At 44.3% G+C, this 20,578-nt stretch overlaps 2 protein-coding genes across 4 annotated transcripts in view; one reads left to right on the plus strand and one right to left on the minus strand.

Annotated features, from left to right (window-relative positions):
- Positions 1-20,578, plus strand: part of LOC121273703 (zinc finger protein 229-like) — a 1,112,939-nt gene that overhangs the window by 160,731 nt on the left and 931,630 nt on the right. The window lies entirely within an intron of this gene.
- On the minus strand, positions 523-20,125 carry LOC121273684 (zinc finger protein 229-like). 3 transcript variants are annotated; one of them, XM_041180836.1, is made up of 4 exons: positions 20,039-20,125; positions 19,575-19,693; positions 16,624-17,833; positions 523-2,916 (listed from the first exon to the last, which is right to left on the minus strand). In XM_041180836.1, exons 3-4 carry the CDS (start codon positions 17,475-17,477, stop codon positions 2,094-2,096), a joined length of 1,677 nt encoding a protein of 558 aa, XP_041036770.1. In that variant the 5' UTR covers positions 17,478-17,833; positions 19,575-19,693; positions 20,039-20,125; the 3' UTR covers positions 523-2,093. The 3 variants fall into 3 exon arrangements, with proteins under 3 accessions (XP_041036770.1, XP_041036772.1, XP_041036771.1); XM_041180838.1 differs by lacking the exons at positions 16,624-17,833; positions 19,575-19,693; positions 20,039-20,125 and adding exons at positions 4,247-4,353; positions 4,999-5,116 and having other exon boundaries at positions 523-3,532; XM_041180837.1 differs by lacking the exons at positions 16,624-17,833; positions 19,575-19,693; positions 20,039-20,125 and adding exons at positions 4,247-4,353; positions 4,823-5,086 and having other exon boundaries at positions 523-3,532.

A 20,578-nucleotide genomic window follows, 5' to 3' on the forward strand; every position in this document is an offset into this window, starting at 1 on the left:
CCAGCCTGTTCAATCTATCCTGCAACTGAAACACTCTCAGTTCTGGTATCATCCCTGTGAATCTTTCTTGCACCTTCTTGAGGCCGTCTCTCAGTGTTAAAGGGATATGTAAATAAAATTGGATACAGGCGCCTAATTACTCAGTCCCTAATTAAACCCCTAAATTTCAAATTGACCCTCTCAAATGCTTTAATTTGAAAGAGACTGAACCATCAGGCAAGATAGGACTCTGAAATAACAAACAATATCAATACTTATTTAAAGAAAAAGGCATAATTGTGAAATACACAAGTGGCTTTCCCCACCTCAATTGGGCAACCACCCCAGGTATGAGTGTGAATCTTCCTCAGGTTCCTGAACCAACAGAGATTTCCCACAATGCTGCCCCAGGGGTCACTCAGTATGTCCACAGCTGAACTTGAAAACCCAAGATGGTTCTCGAAACCCACTTTTAATCCTTAAATCAGCATTACCATATCTCGAATGAGGCTTGTTGTCATTAGACCATTGATCATTGTTGTTACTGGGTTAATTTTATTGGATTTAACCATTTTCGTACAATGTTCCATGCAGCAGAACAATGGGACCATTGCTGCATCCAGAGAGAACAACAGGAAGGCTGTTGACTATAATCGGCCATGCAAGGCTTTGTTCGATGTTTAAATATACAGAGGACTGGAGACATCGTTATATCGGTCACTCAGAGCTGAACAGAAACCCGTCTCTTTAAATACAGATACAGGGAAGAGGCTGAAATGAAATCTGTTCCTTTTAACCTGCACAAAAGCAGGAAGCTCAGATTCATAGGCTGCAGGAGTCCATTTGCCCATCGTGCACTGCCATCTCTTTGAAAGGACTCTCTGATTCATCCAACTGCTCTGCTCTTTCCCCACAACCCTGCAAATTCTTCCCCTTCAAGTATCTACTCATTTGAAAGATACTATTGACTCACTTTCTGTTAAAGAGCCTACCAACCCCTCTCACCCACTTTCCCTAAAGTGCAGAAATTTTTAATCATGAATAATCCAGAAAAATCAAATATTTTTACTGATAAAAGTTTGTAATGAAACAGAACATGGTTAAAAGACAAACAGAAAATGACTTGAGGATCAGAGTAAAAGTATGTAAAAGGATGTGCACAATGTTCTGAACCCAAATGGTTTCTCTTTAATTCATCTGTCCCCTGTTCACTGCCCTCTTTGTGGAACACCTCCTCTCAGTCCATAAGCATGACCCTGACCTTCCAGTAGCTGCCATTATAATTCACCACCTTGCTATCATGCTCATATTTCTGTCCTTGGCCTGCTGCAGTGTTCCTGAGAAGCCCAACACAAGCTGGACGAAAAGCACCTCATCCTCCGATGAGGCACTTTACAGCCTTCTGGACTCAACATTGAGTTCAACAATTTCAGACTGTCAACTCTGTCCTCTGTTTTGTTATTTTTTGGCCAAGTGCCAGTCTGCATCTTGTTTTCAAGTTTTTGCTTTCAGGCAGAGTGGTCCTTTATTCTGCCACTAACACTTACTCTGGGCCAATGCTTCGTTTCTTTACTACAACCATCATCACTCCCTTTGTCTTTTGTTCCATGATATTTTTGTTATTTAATCTCGCCTGCCCTCTAACCAATCCCTGACTTTCCCTTTTGTTCTACCAGACCCTCCCCCTTTCTCAACAGCATCAAACCCATCACATTTCTCCATCTCTGAAGTTCTGAGAAAGAGTCATATTGGACTTGAATCGTTAACTCTGTTTCTCTCATCAAAGATGCTGCCAGACCTGCTGAGTTTTTCCAACACTTTCTGTATTTATTTTAGATCTACCTGTAGTGGTAGGAGCAATCACTATTTACTATCCAGGATAAAATAAAAGTCCTTCATCAGCTTTTGTGGATCATTTCAGTGGAAATGTGCACTCCCAGGCTCAAAGAGCATCAGCCCGCTGGAAGCAAAGTCATGAGACCGGCCAGGCCTGCTGAAATAAACCCTCTGACCCTCCCACTTCACCAAGTGTCAGAATGAACATGGTTCAGTCATGGATGCGATTAACAGCAGCAATAACAGCAGAATCCAACTCCTGTAATCTCATTGTGAACTCACTGGTGCCTCGACAGGTGGGATGACTGAGTGAATCCTTTCCGACACTCAGAGCAGGTGAACGACCTTACGGCAGTGTGAAGTTGCTGGTGTTTATGCAGGTCAGATGAATTACTGAATCCTTTCCCACACTCAGAGCAGGTGAACGGCCTCTCCCCAGTGTGAACTGGCTTGTGTTTATACAGGTCGGATGAATTACTGAATCCCTTCTCACATTGAGAGCAGGTGAACGGCCTCTCCCCAGTGTGAATACGTTTGTGTTTCTGCAGGTCGGATGAGTTACTAACTCCTTTCCCACGCTCAGAACAGGTGAACGGCCTGTCCCCAGTGTGAATTCGCCGGTGTATCCGCAGACTGGATAACCGACTGAATCCCTTCCCACACTCAGAACAGGTGAACGGCCTCTCCCCAGTGTGAACTCGCTTGTGTTTCTGCAGGTTGGATGAATGACTGAATCTCTTCCCACACTCGGAGCAGGTGAACGGCCTCTCCCCAGTGTGAATTCGCCGGTGTATCTGCAGACTGGATAACCGACTGAATCCCTTCCCACACTCGGAGCAGGTGAACAGCCTCTCCCCGTTATGAACTCGCTGGTGTTTATGCAGGTCGGATGAATTACTGAATGCCTTCCCACACTCAGAGCAGGTGAACCGTCTCTCCCCGGTGTGAACTCGCTGGTGTCGCAGCAGGTTGGATGAATCAATAATTCCCTTCCCACATTCACAGCAGCTGAACGGCCTTTCCCCAGTGTGAACGCGCTTGTGTTTATGCAGATCGGATAAATTACTGAATCCCTTCCCACATTCAGAACAGATAAATGGCCTCTCCGCAGCGTGAATTCGCTGGTGTGACTGCAGGCTGGATAACTGACTGAACCCATTCCCACACACAGAGCAGGTGAACGGCCTCTCCCCAGTGTGAACTCGCTGGTGAGTCAGCAGGTTGGATGAATGAGCGAATCCCTTCCCACACACAGAGCAGATGAATGGCCTCTCCCCAGTATGAGTGCGTCGATGAGCTTCCAGCTCAGATGAGGATCTGAATCCTTTCCCACAGTCCCCACATTTCCACAGTTTCTCCATGGTGTGCATGACCTTGTATGTCTCCACATCCGATGATCAGTTGAAGCCTTGTCCTCACACAGAACATGTATAATTTCTGTCCTCACAGTGAATGGTGATGTTCTTTCAGGCTGTGTAACTGGTTAAAGCTCTTTCCCCAGGCAGTGCACTGGAACATTCTCACTTTACGGGTGTGTGTCTCGATGCTTTTCCAGTCACACTAATGTTTAAAATCTTTTGAAGCAGACAGAACAGACAAACATTTCTCCTTCTAGATTCAAAGGCTGATAATATTCAGGCCACGATGAGTTGAACGACTGTCAGATCTTGATGTTTGGTTTGAGATTTCTATCTGGAAATCCTCCTCTTCTAATGTCCTGTAAAAAGAGTTTACAAAAGCCATCATTCCCCCTCCATTCTCACTCTGCTGTAATATACACCCAACATTACTGCACTAAAATGTGTGTAATACACAGAACTCTATCATATGATTAGAGATACACGGGGCTGTGGGGAGGAACTTTATTTCAGGAGCAAATGGTGAAGATCTGGAACCCATTGCCTACAGGAATGGTGGATGCAGAGATGGTCAATAATTTAAAAATAAAATTGGATGGATAGTTGAAGGAAATAAACTTGCAGAGGAATGGGGAGATAAAGGGGGAATGGGACTTGACTGGATTGCTCTACAGAGAATCGCATGGACTCGAGTTGTCGGGCTCCTTCTGTGCCATCCTGACTCTATGATTGCAAATACATAACGCAGCAACAGTCCTATAATACAAAACTGGAAAGGATAATAAATTGACTTAATTATAGTACTATCAATAATGTATCTAAAGAGTACCCTATCACAACATTGGACATATCTGTCCTCCATTATTATATTGTCCAGAGGGGCACAACGCTTACAAAATAAAATATGGGACACTTCAGCCGTTGGGCTGGAAGCATGGGTGATGCGGCCGGGGGGATGGTGGGATGCCGGTGACCAAGAGGGGGTTTTGGTTTCAAGGAGAGGGGTGGGGAGAAGGGTCTTGAGACAATAATAGTGGGAGGGGTGGTGGGGTTTAAAATCAACTAAAACTTACAACTTATCTGGTTCAGTCACATCATCTCTTGGCTGGCCAACTCACTGACTTGCAGTCCATCTCGAATCACTCAAACTCACCCAGCGATCTGTTTTCCACTGGCTGTCCTAAAAATACGGGGCAAAGGGTAAAATAAGGAGCAATCCCTTAAAATGCACGACAGTTAATCGCCCTAAAATTGTCCCCTTAAATGGCAGCCATCTCCTCGGGAAACCGCCCCTTTAATTGTGAACATTCGTAAAGAGACCTTTTTAGCCAGACAAATATATGTGTCAAAAAAAAAGACAAAAACAGAATTACCTGGAAAAACTCAGCAGGTCTGGCAGCATCGGCGGAGAAGAAAAGAGTTGACGTTTCGAGTCCTCATGACCCTTCGACAGAACTTGCATTCGAATGCAAGTTCTGTCGAAGGGTCATGAGGACTCGAAACGTCAACTCTTTTCTTCTCCGCCGATGCTGCCAGACCGGCTGAGTTTTTCCAGGTAATTCTGTTTTTGTTTTGGATTTCCAGCATCCGCAGTTTTTTTGTTTTTATAAATATATGTGTCAAACTGATGGAGCGAGATAGAGAGAGACCTGGATCAACCTGTCCAGGGTCTGCACCCTCCCTGGATTCACTTCCTTTCCCTTCAGTTCCTGCAAGTCAACAATTTGCCCCCAGAATGAGAAAAGAAATGGAAAGGGGGAAACATTGATTTCCTCACAGATGTTGCCCAGAGGAGGAAGTTTTCGTCTGAAGCTCATTGACCAACCTCCGCTTTGTGACGTCCACAATGGAACCCTGCCTGAATCAGCCAATAGGAATCACTGTGCTCTGCGGTGACGTCCTCGGGTTCCAGTCTGCAGGAAAGGCGCGCGGACACGGGAACCCCGCCCCCACCCATTGTTCCCCCTCCTCCAACTCGTCGAGCCAAGGGTACCAGGCAACCGGCTGACGGCTCCGGCCAGAGCGAGAAGCCGCTCGGAGAACTCGGGAGAGGGGAAGCTGCGCATGTGCGGGGGAGAGCCCGCCCTACTCGTCATACTGAGGGACTGACCAATGGGAAGAGTTGGAAGACCGGATGGACTCTGGTCCTCCAGCCAACCAGAGTGCGGCTTTGTGTGAATGAAGATTGAGCTTCACACAAACTAAAACTTTCTCCTGTGTCCAACATCTTTCTTTTCTCTCCCTTTCCAGTTCTTTTCTCATTCTGGGGGGAAATTGTTGACTTGCAGGAACTGAAGGGAAAGGAAGTGAATCCAGGGAGGGTGCAGACTCTGGAAAGATTGGCCCAGGTCTCTCTCTCTCTTAAAGACATTGGCATCCTTTGCTCCCTCAGCTCGACACATTTATTTGTCTGGCTAAAAGGATGGTCTCTTTTCTAATGTTCACAATTAAAGGGGTGGTTTCCCCAGGAGATGGCTGACATTTAAGGGGATAGTAAATTGAGATAGGACAGAGATATGTCTAGTGCTGTTTTCTGGTATATATTAAATATATTATTTATGGTTTTCTGATAAAATATATTCTTATATATTATTATTTCTGTATTTTGTACTGTCGCAACCTAACATCTATTTTATATATTTCCAGTCACAGGGGTCATTGCAACTAGAATTGTATGTTCTGAATTTGTTTGTGGTGTGGTAAGTCATGTCTACTCACTGCCTGAATAAAATTCTTCCTCACTTCCCCATCACCAAATCGCTAATCAAGTCTAACATGACTGTATATTGCACACAACTTTTTCCAGTAATATAGACAGATATACGGCTAGCAGCCTGCATGAAGATTCTCAGGTCTGTGTGTCCAGGACAGGAAATGGTGAGCATGATCTGGCGATCAGCATTGATTCGCATCTTTAGCAGTTGAAAGGGTGTATATTAGATACAGGAGAGAGAGAATGGAGGGAGAGTGTGTGGGATGAGATTTACAGCTTTTGGGTAACAAGAAAGGAAAGAATATTCCATTGAAACTATAATAGTTCTGAATTTCTATCCTGTCCTGACAGTGCTGACTTTTGTAAATTCCTTTTACAGGGTATTAGAAGTGGAAGATTTACAGACAGAAACTCAAACCAAACATCAGATGAAGATCTTACAGAGTCACTCATTTCATTGGGACCTGAATATTATTGGCCTCTGAATTTAGAAGGAAGAATCTTTATTTGTTCTGACTGCTTCAAAAGATTTTAAACATCAGTGTGACTGGAAAAATACCAAGGCAGACACACCCGAGTGAGAGTGTTCCACTGCATTGACTGTGGATAGAGCTTTAACCAGTTACACAGCCTGAAAAGAATCACACCATTGATAGCGGGGAGGGTCTGTACACGTGTCCTATGTATGGACGAGGCTTCAACTGATCATTGAACCTGAAGAGGGACAAGGACACGCACACCGTGGAGAAACCATGGAAATGTGGGAACTGTGAGAAAGGATTCTGGTTCCCATCTGAGTTGGAAACTCATCGTGTTCACACCGGGGAGAGGCCATTCACCTGCCCTGTGTGTGTGAGAAGAGATTCAGTGGTTCATCCCTTCTGCAGGCACATCAGTGAGTTCATGCTGCGGAGAGGCCATTCACCAGCTCTGAGTTTGGGAAGGGATTCAGTTACTTAGCCACCCAGCAGAATCACCAAAGCATTCACAGCGGGGAGAGGCCGTTCACCTGTTCTGTGTGTGGGAGGGGATTCACGCAGTCATCCAAACTGCTGAAATACCAGCGAGTTCACACTGGGGAGAGGCCATTCACCTGCTTTGAGTGTGGGAAGGTATTCATTAATTCATCCATCCTCCTGCTACACCAGCGAGTTCACACTTGGGAGAGGCCATTCATCTGCTCTGTTTGTGGGAAGGGATTCACTCAATCATCCAACCTCCTGACACACCAGCGAGTTCACACTGAAGAGAGGTCATTCACCTGCTCTGACTGTGGTAAGGGATTCACTCAGTTATACAACCTGCAGATGCACCAATGTGTTCACACTGGGGAGAGGCCGTTCACCTGCTAGGTTTGTGGGAAGGGATTCACTCAGTCATCTAACTTCCTACACACCAGCGAGTTCACAGCAAGGACAGGCCATACACCTGCTCTGAGTGTGGGAAGGGATTCAGTCTGTCATCCCACCTGCGAACACACCAGCGAATTCACACCGGGGAGAGGCCATACATCTGCTCTCAGTGTGGGAAGGAATTCATAGATTCATCCCATCTGCTGACACACCAGCGAATTCACACTGGGGAAAGACCGTTCACCTACTCTGAATGTGGTAAGGGATTCACTCAGTTAACCACCCTGCAGAGACACCAGCGTGTTCATACGTGATTCCAGGGGTTCAATTCTGCTGTTATTGCTGCTGTTAATCACATCCAGGACAGGACTGAAGCATATTGACCATTACTGTTGACAAGGAGGGAGGGGCAGAAATAGTGGCTGTGCCACTTTTTGTATCCCCCTGAGAGGGCAGATGGGCCCTTTGTTTAACAACTCATCCATAAGACAGCACATCCAACAGTGCAGAGCTGCCTCGGTACTGGCACTTGGAAAATTGGCTTTGATTTTTGTGCTTGGGTTCCTTGAATTGGGATTTGAACCCATTTTCTTCTGACCCAGAGGTGAGAGTGCTACCCACTGAGCCACGGCTGACATAATAAATAATACAAAGTTAGGAAGGGAAAGTTACCCTTGAAAAGCCCCCACCCTTTGCCTCCAACTACGAAATCTAATAATAAAAACTCCAGTATAAATAACATATATTTATTGACAAATGTTGAAGTGTTGTGTTACAAACATGAGGTTTTATATGATTGTTTCGTTTTGAGACTGTGTTTTCACTTCAGGGTAAAATGGAGGAATGAAGGGGAGTGATGTGACCTGTTCTGAACTCCGCCGATATCAAACCCGGGTGTCTTGACTGTTAAAGATAACCTGGGAGCCCCAGGTTATTTTACTGGAAAGAAGGTTCAGGGTGGTCACATCTGTAGAAAATGGCAAAAGTATCTCTGCTGACAGTGGATGGACTGTTAGTGTCCAAAATCCCAGGAAGATGTTGAAAATATCAGATTTTGTAAATGGTTATGCTTTAATTGTCTGTTTAGTTTCAAGATAGAATGAAGCTGGCAGTTTAAAGGATAGCTAATTGACATGTCTACCTGGATACAAGGCCCATGTGATTCCCGTTGCCATGGAAATTGGCTTTGAGAGGGAAAGGGTATCTAGGAAGCCATTGTACGATTGGATTGGAAGGTTTTCAAAGGTATCCCTGAATTTCACAGACAGATCAGTCTGCCAGGATCGAGAGAGGGAGGGAACAGATAGAGGTGACAAGTCTGCATGGTTCACCATGCAGCAATGTGGGTGGGACTTCATGCTCAAGCTGAAAAGACCAAATTTGAGAGGCTTTAAAACAAGGCTGGAAGATTCACCTTGCTTGAATTAGAGGGAGAATCTTCTGGAGAACCTTCATGGTGAAAGTCAGTTCTGGTATTAATAATTGCCAGACTTGGCAAAGAAAAGAATGGAAGTAAACCCTCAGGAGCGAAGAATCACTTTGGACTGGTTCTGGGAGTGTTAAGTGTCAACTTCAGGAACAGAGCATAATATAACCATGGAGTAAGATTTTTAATTGTGTCAAAAGTAAAAGAGCAGAATTCTGTTTTATAGTTTAAGGTATACGTATACTTTGCCTACAAACATAGTGTTTTGTCAATGTTGCTTCTAGTTTGTTTGCTGCAGTAAAAGTGATAAAATTTGAAGTCTTGTCATGTGATCCCTTAATTTGTTCACTGGGAATTTGAATTTCTTTTTAAAAGTTACCAGTCTTTACAGAGATCCTAATATTTGGTTTAGAGCCACAAGTTTCAACTTCCCATTTGAGCCTCCAGCACCTTTATGTCTCTCTATTGTTCATGTCAATGACAGCCAGGCAATGGAACTGAGGGCTGAATTTAGCTAAGAATAACGGGGCCAGCGCCCCAGTTGGGAAACTGCCATAGGTGTTGCACTGATAGAGAGACAGGAAGGTGCTGGAGGACTGATTGGGAAATGGGTCTCCAACCAATAAGGGCGGGGGGAGGTGACTGGGGCTGATGGTGATGTGATGCCAGAGGTTCGGTGTCCAAAGTGAGGAATCACGGGAACAGGGTACAGAGGAGCCAAAGAGAAACCATTTGGGTCCAGAACATTTTTTACATCCTTTTACTGTGGTTGTCTTTGATCACCGAGCTATTTCTGTTTTCTTAACCATTTTCTGTTTCATTGATAAACTTTTGTCAATAAAAATACTTGATTTTTCTGGACTTCTGATTAAATTTATGCATTTCAGGGAAAGTGGGTGAGAGGGGTTGGCAGGCTTTTGAACGGAAAGTGAGTCCCTCTAAGGTAATTTGCAAAGGAGCCAGAGGGGGAGGTGAGATTTGATTTTTCTTTTGATGCATAATATTAGAAAATGGGTTTCAGGGAATCCATCGTGATTCACTAATTTATCAAAGTTCTTTGAGGAAGAAACAAGAAATGTGGATAAAGGGGAACCTGTAGATGTGGTTTACTTAGATTTCCAGAAGGCATTTCACAAGGTGCCACTGCAAAAGTTACTACACAAAATAAGAACTCACAGTGGAGGCGGTAACATATTAGCATGGGTAGAGGATTGGTTAGCTAACAGGAAACAGAGAGTAGGCATAAATGGGACATTTTCGGGTTGTTAAGATGTGACAAATGGATGCCACAGGAGATCAGCGCTGGGCCCTCCACCATTTACAATCTATATCAATGACTTGGATGATGGAATTGAATGTATGGTGTCTAAATTTGCTGATGACACACACAATAATTTGTGAAGAGGACTTAAGGAGTCAGCAAAAGGCTATAGGTGGTGAAGTGAATGGGCAAAAAAATGACAGATGGAGTTGAATGTGGGAAAATGTGAACTTATCCACTTTGGCAAGAACAATTAAAAAAACATATTATTTAAAGAGAGAGAGATTGCAGAACTCTGAGGTATGGAGGAATCTGGGTGACCTGGTACATGAACCACAAGAAATATGCAGGTATAGCAAGTGATTAGAAAGGCAAATGGCATGTTGGTGTTTATTGGAAGGGGAATGGGATATAAAAGTAAGGATGTTTTCCTGCAGTTGTACAGGGCCTTGGTGAGACCACATTTTGAGTACTGTGTACAATTTTGGTCTCCTTACTTAAGAAATTACACAATTGCATTCGAAGCAGTTCAGAGAAGGTTCACTTGCCTGATTCCTGGAATGAGGGGGTTATCCTCTGAGGAAAGGTTGGACAGGTTAGGCCTGTATCCATTGGAGTTCAGAAGAATGAGAGATGATCTTATTGCAACTTGTAAGATCCTGAGGGGACTTGAAAGGGTGGATGCTGAAAGGATGTTTCCCCTTGTTGGAGAGAATAGACATAGAGGACACAGTTTAAAAATGTGTCTCCTATTTAAGACGGTGATGAGGAGATATTTGTTCTCTCGGGGGTGTTCCAAGTCTGTGAAACTCTCTTTCCCAGAGAGTGGTGGAGGCCGGGTCACTGAATATTTTTAAGGCTGAGTTTGATAGATACTTGACTGCCAAAGATGAGAAAGGGGATAGGGTGTTGAAAGGAAAGTGAAGCTGAGCCCACAATCAGATCAGCCATGAACTTATTGAATAGTGAAGCAGGCTCGAGGGGCAGAATGGCCTACTCCTGCTCCTAATTTGTATGTATTAACCCTTTATCCCCTTTTCCCAAACTCTGAAATGATTCACTGTGATAAGCCTTATTGGTGACAGCGGTTAGATTTTATTCAGTATAAATAAGTCCTGACACGTGCTCATGTCTGAGCAGCAGTATCAAAGTGCATCAGCATTACCATTACACTCTGGGTAGAAGCACCATCTCCACGTAAATGCTCCCTGGTCTGCGCCAGATGCCATGGCTCTTGTCAATGCAATATGTAAAACCTCTACAAATCTCTGTGCTCAGGGAATCCCTTCTAATACTTTTTCACATCACAAAGTCTGTAGAGACTGATTTAACCCAATCATTGCTGAGCTAACATTTGAACGGACCAATTACAAAACCTGTCATTGAACCATCTGTACCTGCCCAAGCCACATCAAACTCTCAAACAATTGGCTTCCCATGCTCTGTCCCCGGTACAGGGAGTCAGCATTCCCATGCCAAGCAGTGAAAACATGGTGGCCTTGACAGCCAGGTGATGTCTAGGATTCAAGGCACTCTTATTTTCTCTGTCCTCTGGGAGCTGTTCACCTCCCTGATCCCAGATAGCAAGTCGTCTGTTCTCAGCTCTGCGAGATTTCTGCTGAAGTTTGGCCCCTTTTACACCTTTCAGATCAATAAAACATTTGGTCAATGAAGACCCAAACCACAATTTCCCATCCTGTCACCTGTCAACCATCCTCACCCAGAGGAATCACAACAGGAATTAAAACAGGAGAATTGTAACAATCAAATTAAAAATAAATACACAGCCATAGTTTTAAATTTAGTGTTCACTAATTAGCAAGAAAACCCAAAGTAGAGGGTCCCCCAGGATTCTTTACAGTCCACACCTTGAGGGGGAGGAGAACTCTCTCTCCGACCCCTCACTCAATTTCACTCCGTTATTTTCCAGTTCTGTTCTGGCCCCATCTGGGATAACATGCACTCAATCTTTTCTTCTCCTGAAGGAGCATCGTTGGTTCTAGGTTACTAGTACATAAGGACATATGCTTCAAGCAACAGATCAAGCATGGATGTAAAAGATTCTCCAGCTCTCTCCTCAGCCCTGTCCAACTGAGTTCTCACTCAGGATTATTTCTTCCAAGCCCCTAATTGTCCAAATCCATAAATTTTTATCCCTTTCGCTTTAGTTTTACTCACTTTTCACCATGACTAGTGTCTTTAATTCTAGCCTGACTGTTTTAAAGTCAGTTTCTCTTTGGAGTGTGTGTCAGTGCCTTGATCACATCAAAATGTTGTCTCATTCCTCTGGCCACATTCACCATTCCATGTCATACTGTTTGTCAAGTCGTTGTGTATGTTTGGGACTCTTCCATGTATTTCACCATGAATTTCTATTTGTTGCTTAACATCTAACAAATCACATCTGCACATACACTGGTATCCCAATAGCATAACAGACACTTTTTGACTTTCACGTTATCTAAAGTTCATGGGGGCAGTGGGAGGGCCAGTGGGGGGGTGGGTGGGAGGGGAGGGGTGGGGAAGCGGGGGTGTGTGTGTGTGTGTGTGGGGGCAGTGGGTGTTTGGGGGTTGGGGTGGGTCTGCCTCAATAGCTTTGCTGATCTCACTCTGCGCGGTCCCGATATTTCAGGTAGTGGCCAGGATTTCAACTGTGGTTTTCTTTAGAAAAAGGGTTCTGAGGCAAATGAGATAACCATTTCCAAGAGAAAGCTATCAACTTATTCATCTTGTCTACACTTCCCTTAATTTCACTAGAATCTACATGGATACCAGATTGATCTATTCAATTCAACTACACCCAAGGTGAGTTATTCCAATTCCTTCACTGTCCAGTGAAATTGTAAACATTCCCATTTTATTCCAGGCCTGAACATATCTTGTTTCTTTGTTCTGGCTGGGACTGTTCTCCTTGGGGTAAAGGAGGTTGAGGGGAGATTTGATAGAGATGTACAAGATTATGACAGGTTTACATCAGCTGGGCAAAGAAAAGCTGTTCCCGCCAAGGACGAGGGGACACAGGTTGAAGGTTTTAAGTGAGAGATGTGGGGGGGATGTGAGGAAGAAGTTTTTTTTACACAGCAAGTGAGAATGACCTGGAACTCGCTGCCTATGAGGTGGTGCAATCAGATGTGGTGAACAATTTCAAAAGAAACTTGGATGGGCACTTGGAGGCAATAAACTTGCAGGGGGGGAAGGTCGATTTGTCTACGGAAGAGTGTGTAGATAGCCTGGATCATGTTGAGATCAAAAAAGAGGTGTTAGACGTCTTGAAGAATATTAAGGTGAATCATTCCCTAGCGCCAGATGGGATCTACCCCAGAGTACTGAGGGAGGCAAGGGAGGAGATCGCTGGGGACTTGACAGAAATCTTTGTATCCTCACTGGCTACAGGTGAGGTCCCAGAGGACTGGAGAATGGCCAAAATTGTTCTATTGTTTAAGAAGGGTAGCAGGGATAATCCAGGAAATTACAGGCCGGTGAGCCTTATGTCAATGGTAGGGAAATTATTGGAGAAGATTCTTTGTGACAGGATTTACTACCATTTGGAAGCAAATGGGCGTATTAGTGAGAGGCAGCATGGTTTTGTGAAGGGGAGGTCATGTCTCACTAACTTGATCAAGTTTTTCGAGGAAGTGACAAAGATGATCGACGATGGAAAGGCAGTGGATGTTATATACATGGATTTCAGTAAGGCCTTTGACAAGGTCCCTCATGGCAGACCGGTACAGAAGATAAAGTCGCACGGGATCAGAGGTGAGCTGGCAGGATGGATACAGATTTGGCTTGGTCATAGAAGACAGAGGGTAGCAGTGGAAGGGTGCTTTTCTGAATGGAGAGCTGTGACTAGTGGAGTTTCGCAGGGATCAGTGCTGGGACCTTTGCTGTTTGTGGTATGCATAAATGATTTGAAGGAAAATGTAACTGGGTTAATTAGTAAGTTTGCAGATGACACTAAGATTGGAAGAGTTGCAGATAGTGAAGAGGATCGTCAAAGGATACAACGGGATATGGATCGATTGGAGACTTGGGTGGAGAAATGGCAGATGGACAAATGCGAGGTAATGCATTTTGGAAGGTCTAATACAGGCAGGAATTATACAGTAAATGGCAGAACCCTTAAGTGCATCGATGGGCAGATGGATCTGGGTGTACAGGTCACTGAAAGTGGCAATACAGGTGGATAAGGTAGTCAGGAAGGCATATGGCATGCTTGCCTTCATTGGCAGGGGTATTGAGTATAAAAGCTGGGAAGTTATACTGCAGCTGTATAGAACCTTGGTTAGGCCACACTTGGAATATTGCGTGCAATTCTGGTCACCACATTATCAGAGGGATATGGAGGCGTTGGAGAGGGTGCAGAGGAGGTTTACCAGGTTGCTGCATGGTCCGGAGGTTATTAGCTATGAGGAGAGGTTGGAGAAACTTGGATTATTCTCACTAGAGCGACGGAGATTGAGGGGCGACTTGATAGAAGTTGACAAAATTATGAGTGGCGTCGACAGAGTAGATAGTCAGAAGCTTTTTCCCAGGGTGGAAGAGTTAATTACTAGAGGACATAGATTTAAGGTGAGAGGAGAAAACTATAAAGGTGATGTGCACAGCAAGTTTTTTATGCAGAGGGTAGTGAGTGTCTAGAATTCGCTGCCAGAGGAGGTGGTGGAAGCAGGTACGACAGTGGGGTTTAAGAGGCAGCTTGACAAATACATGAATAGGATGGGAATAGAGGGATACAGACCCCAGAAGTGCAAAATGTTTTAGTTGATGGGCAATATGATCAGTGCAGGCTTGGAGGGCCAAAGGGCCTGTTCCTGTGCTGTACTTTTCTTTGTTCTTTGTTGATACAGGAATATAGAGGGGGAATGGGACTGACTGGATTGCTCTAATAGAGAGTCGGCATGGACTCAAGGCACCAAATGGACCTTTTTGAAGGTAACTTTGTTACATTTAACCCATGTTGGTGTAGCTGTTCAACAAAATGAACAACTTCTTAAACAAATATTTGTGACTCGGCCAATGGGAAAAGTGTTCCTCATTTCCCAACGACAAATTGAGCCAATCAGCTTGGAGTCCCTTCGAACTGTGAACTATAACTTGTATCTAAACAGGGTGTCCTGGAACACCTGGTGCTCTGACCCCTTCCTGACCTTAACACCAGTTTTTTTTTACTTAAATCTACATTACAATATTTGGAACTTAAAAAGACAGGCAACTGAAGACTGTTCATCATTAAGCTTACATACATACAATTTGGTAATATAAGCCTTATTAATTACACAAATGTGTCATCGGGGTGAAGTCTAACAGTTAACACCAATAAAGAGGCTGACTCCAGTTATTTTGCAGGGAATCCCCATTCTTTTTAGTAACTACGACGTACTGACATCACCAAACCAGAACAAGTAGAACTTTCATACCCCTTAACCTTGTGTCAATCCTCATTACGAGGTGCACCTGGGTAACATTTTCACCAATCTAATCCACATACTGACGAGGTGCAGCCACTGTCTAACACAGCACAGTTGAATGAGTCTGTGACTAACATTCTCATCACTGGACCAAATCTCCTTGTAACTAGTACAATTCCTTCAGAGTGATTATCATCATCAGCTTCAGCCTCAGAATTCTCTTTATCATGTGTCACTTTGAAGACCCTCTTTTTCCACTTTGGGCAGTTCATCACATAATGATATTCTGAGTCTGACCTGAAACACCTGTTAATTGTTCCTTGGTCATTCCTGGGGTTCATTCACCTATTAATGTTGTTCCAATCCTGTCTTTTGTTGTGATATCCAGATTGCTAAAGATGCTTTCACCCACACTTGAAACCTGTCAAAGGCCAACTATGCTTCATATGCATCCAGTAGATCATCTTTCTTGCAAATCTCATCAACGAACCCGAATAGAAGACCCAAACCTTCATCAGTATCCAACTGACAGGCATCTAGCTCACTAAATACTTTGCTTCTGATTTTACTTTTGTTGGTAAGTGACAATGCCAAATCCAGACTTTGTTTCCCCCTTGGTAGGGATGTAACCAGTGACCACATATCCACTTCATTCTTCCACTAGTCATGTGGCTCAGACTCCGAGAACATCAGCGGGTAGTCAGACCCTGACAATTTCCACTTGCTTTCAGCCATTTCTCACAAAAGCTTTCAGGTTGTAAGTTTCTGTGTGAAGTTATATTTTCCTTTAGTTTCCAACCTTCACCATTAAACATACATTCTCTGTTACCATGTTATAATCCTAACAGCCTGATAATCTTTTAAATCTTTTAAATTAACTCTTGATAATATTTTAAATCCTAACAGCCTGATGGTGAAGGAAGAAACCGGAGCCAATCTTCGATGTAGATTTATTCACTGAGTGAAACATTACAGGTATATACCTCCTGACTCCACTCCACTCTATGTCAGTAAGGATCTCTTTATATATGCTCAAGTAACTATCCAATCCATGATGTCCACCTGCATATACTTAACCTCAATTGACATAATTGACAATCACAGTCAGAGCATCTAAAAGGTCTCTAATCAGTGTGAGAGTCATGCTGTGTCAGCAGCTTGGATGAACAAATTAATCTCTTCCCACACTCAGAGCCTGTGAACAGCCTCTCCCTCGTGTGAACTCGCTGGTGTCTCAGCAGGGTGGATCGATCACTGAATCCCTTCCTGCACTCAGAGCAGGTGAATGGCTTCTCCCCAGTGTGAACTCGTTGGTGTACCAGCAGGTGAGATGACCGAGTGAATCCCTTCCCACACTCAGAGCAGGTGAACGGCCTCTCCCCGGTGTGTACTTGCTGGTGTTTCTGCAGGTCGGATGAGCGGGTGAATCTCTTCCCACACTCGGAACAGATGAACGGCCTCTCCCCGGTGTGAATTCGCTGGTGTGTCTGCAGGGTGGATGACCGAGGGAATCCCTTCCCACACACGTAACAGGTGAACGGCCTCTCCCCAGTGTGAACCCGCTGGTGTGCCAACAGGTCGCAAGACCGAGTGAATCTCTTCCCACATTCAGAACAGACGAGCCAGTCCCCGGTGTGAACTCGCTGGTGTGACAGCAGGTAGAATGACCGAGTGAATCCCTTCCCACACTCAGAGCAGGTGAACGGCCTCTCCCCACTGTGAACGCGCTTGTGCATCAGCAGGGGGGATGAATCACTAAACCCTTTCCCACACTCCGAGCAGGTGAATGGCCTCTCCCCAGTGTGAACTCGCTGGTGTCTCTGTAAGTGGGATGAATTAGTGAATCTCTTCCCACATTCAGAACAGGTGAACGGTCTCTCCCCAGTGTGAGCTCGCTGGTGTGATTGCAGGCTGGATAACTGACTAAATCCCTTCCCACACTCAGGGCAAGTGAACGGTGTCTCCCCAGTGTGAACTCGCTGGTGTGTCTGCAGGTGAGATGACTGAGTGAATCCCTTCCCACACTCAGAACAGGTGAATGGCCTCTCCCCAGTGTGACTGCGCCAATGAGTTTCCAACGCAGATGGGGATCTGAAACCCTTCCCACAGTCCCCACATTTCCACGGGTTCTCCATGGGGTGCATGTCCCTGTGTCTCTCCAGGTTCTACAATCAGCCGACGCCTCGTACTCACACAGAACATGTGTATGGTCTCTCGCCACTGCGAATGGTGATGTTTTTCTCAAGCTCTGAAACTGGTTAAAGCTTTTTCCATAGTCAGTGCACTGGAACACCCTCAATCAGGTGTGTGTGTCTCATGCTTTTGCAGTCACGCTGATGTTTAAAACCTTTTGAAGAAAACAGAGCGGACAAACATTTCTCCTTCTAGATTCAAAGGCTGATCATATTCAGGTCCCAATGAGTCGAGTGAGTCTGTCAGATCTTGACGTGATGTTTGGTTTGAGATTTCTGTCAGCAAATCCTCCCCTTCTAATATTCTGCTAAAGAGTTTACAAACATTATTGTCAGTACAGAATAGAAATTCAGAACAGACAATTCTAATTTCTATGGAACATTCTTTCCTCTTTCATTCCCCAAAAGCAGGTAATCTCCATCCCACACACTTGCTCCATTCTTACTCTGCTGCACCTAAGATACACCCAACATTACTGCACCAAAAATGTGTTGTAACAGACAGGGCTCGATTACATGATTAGAGATACATGGTGGTTTGGGGATGAACTTTATTTCAACAGCCAGTGGTGATGACCTGGAACCCACTGCCTATGAGGGTGGTGGTTCCAGAGACGATCAATAATTTCAAAATGAAATTGAATTGACGCTTGAAGGAAATGAACATGCAGGGGAACAGGGATGAAGAAGGGGGAAGGGGATTGCTCTACAGAGAGTTGGTATGGATTCGAGTTATCAAATGGACTCTTTCTGTGTCAGAATTACTCCATCATTGGAAATATATTAAGTAGCTCCAGTACTGTCCTCCAAAACTAGAAGTATAACAAATGAACGTTATTACAAAACTATCAATAATATATCTAAAGTGTCCCCCATTACAAAAGTATAATAATTTTCACAATATTATTCTGGTTTATTGTTCAGTAGGTTTATGGGTGTGAGAGTGGATGGTTCTCTCTATGTGATTTAACTACATTTGGAGTCAGGGAAACTGCAAGCTTGAAATTACCAAAAGAAGGTGGTGTAGAAATGTACTTGAAATGCTAATGAGTAAACACCGATGGGGTCCTAGCATTTAAGGTGTGAAGGGAATTTGCATTTATATATAAGTGATGGGGTTGTTTGGATTTCAACGACTGTTAGTTTTTTTTCAACCAGCCAGATAAGCAAGGCTAAGCAGTGTGTTCATTTTTCCCAAAGGTTACTGACAATATTGGCAACATGAAAGATTGTTATAGTATGGGAAAAGTAAAGTTCTAAAAACCTATGGAACAATGGAATTTACATATTAAAGAGACAAGCATATGTGAAGGAGAATGAAAGGCTATGTTGGGGGGCCATGTAAGATCTAGGAGGAATGTGTGAAACAGCCTTCAGGAAGCCTCCACACATTTGTGCATAAGTCAACTGTGTCATGTAACTAAAGTTGGAGACAAACTTTTGGAATTCCACTGTCAAGTATGTACTGTGGTAACTTGCTGACTTGTTTTTTAAATTTAAAATCTATTTTGGATTGTTGCCTTAAAGGGGCTGTGTAATTTAGAGTCAGGTTAATTAGGAATTTTAGGATATGTTATCGTATTAAGTAATTATAATCATGTATTTGCTTGAAATCTTTTCTTTTGTTAATAAATATTTTAATTTTGTGTTTAAAATCTCTAAAAGTCTTAGTGGACTCCTTGTTTCTGAATTCAGTGCACACAGCTTCTCGTAATAAATACAAATTGCAAAACTATTATGATAGCATGGCCAAGTTTCCCTTGTGGATTTGGTCCATCTGGCACACATCATCTCCCACATCATATCACTCCAATCACAACATTAGACATATCTTTGTCCTCTCAGACTGTATTGTCCAGGGGGCAGAACACTAATGAAATAAAATAAGGGACAGTTAAGCCATGGGGGAGGCATGGGTGGGGGTGAGCTACTTGTGACAGTGAGAGCAGGTTGGGGGTGTTTGGGCTTCAATATCAGAGGGGCTGGGGACGAGGAGTCTTGAGACAATAATAGTGGGAGTGGTGGGGTTTAAAATCAACTAAAACTTACAACGTTTCTTGTTCAGTCACATCATCATCCATCTGCTGGCCGACTCACTCACTTGCCGTCCCACTCGAATCACTCTAACTCATCCTGGAGACTCTGGCATCAGTTTCCCACAGGCTGTCCTAAAAACACAGGCAAAAAGACAAAATAAGGAGGAATCCTTTAAAATACAGGACAGTTAATCACCCTGAAATTGACCCCTTAAATGCCAGCCATCTCTTGGGGAAACCACCCCTTTAATTGTAAACATTAGGAAAGAGACCATCCTTTTAGCCAGGCAAATAAACGTGTCAAGCTGAGGGAGCAAAGGATCTCAATGTCTTTAAGAGAGAGAGAGAGAGACCTGGGCCACAGTCTGCACCCTCCCTGGATTCACTTCCTTTCCCTTCAGTTCCTGCAAGTCAACAATTTCCCCCCAGAATGAGAAAAGAAATGGAAAGGGGAAGAAAAGAAAGTGTTTTACTCACAGATATTGGACACAGAAGGAAGTTTTAATCTGTGAAGCTCAATCTTCGTTCACACAAAGCCCGCACTCTGATTGGCTAGAGGATCTGAGTCCTTCCGGTCCTCCAACTCTCCCCATTGGTCAATCCCTCAGCATGAAGGGAAGAGGCGGGCTCTCTCCCGCACATGCGCAGCTTCCCCTCTCCGGTGTTCTCCAAACGGCTTATCGCTCTGGCCGGAGCCGTCATCCGGTTGCCTGGAAATCTTAAACACAAACAGAATTACCTGGAAAAACTCAGCACGTCTGGCAGCATCGGCGGAGAAGAAAAGAGTTGACGTTTCGAGTCCTCATGACCCTTCGACAGAACTTGAGAAATCTTGGCTCGAAGAGGGGGAGGGGGAACAATGGGTGGGGGCGGGGCTCCGGTGTCCGCGCGCCTGGCCTGTCAACTGGAACCCGAGCTCGTCACCGCGGAGCACAGTGATTCCTATTGGCTGATTCAGGCAGGGTTCCACTGTGGACGTCACAATGCGGAATTTCGACAATGAGCTTCAGACTAAAA

The sequence above is a fragment of the Carcharodon carcharias genome (genome assembly GCF_017639515.1).
Source record: "Carcharodon carcharias isolate sCarCar2 chromosome 27 unlocalized genomic scaffold, sCarCar2.pri SUPER_27_unloc_1, whole genome shotgun sequence".
Classification (NCBI taxonomy): domain Eukaryota; kingdom Metazoa; phylum Chordata; class Chondrichthyes; order Lamniformes; family Lamnidae; genus Carcharodon; species Carcharodon carcharias.

What these genes read in the sequence shown, in the direction of transcription:
- LOC121273684 (XM_041180836.1), bottom strand. Translation starts at nt 17,477, where the DNA reads ATGCACCCCATGGAGAACCCGTGGAAATGTGGGGACTGTGGGAAGGGT. An exon ending in CGAGTTCACACTGGGGAGAA is followed by an intron (nt 2,917 to 16,623) that starts GCCATTCACCTG and finishes CGCTGCGGAGAG; the next exon opens with GCCATTTATCTGTTCTGAAT.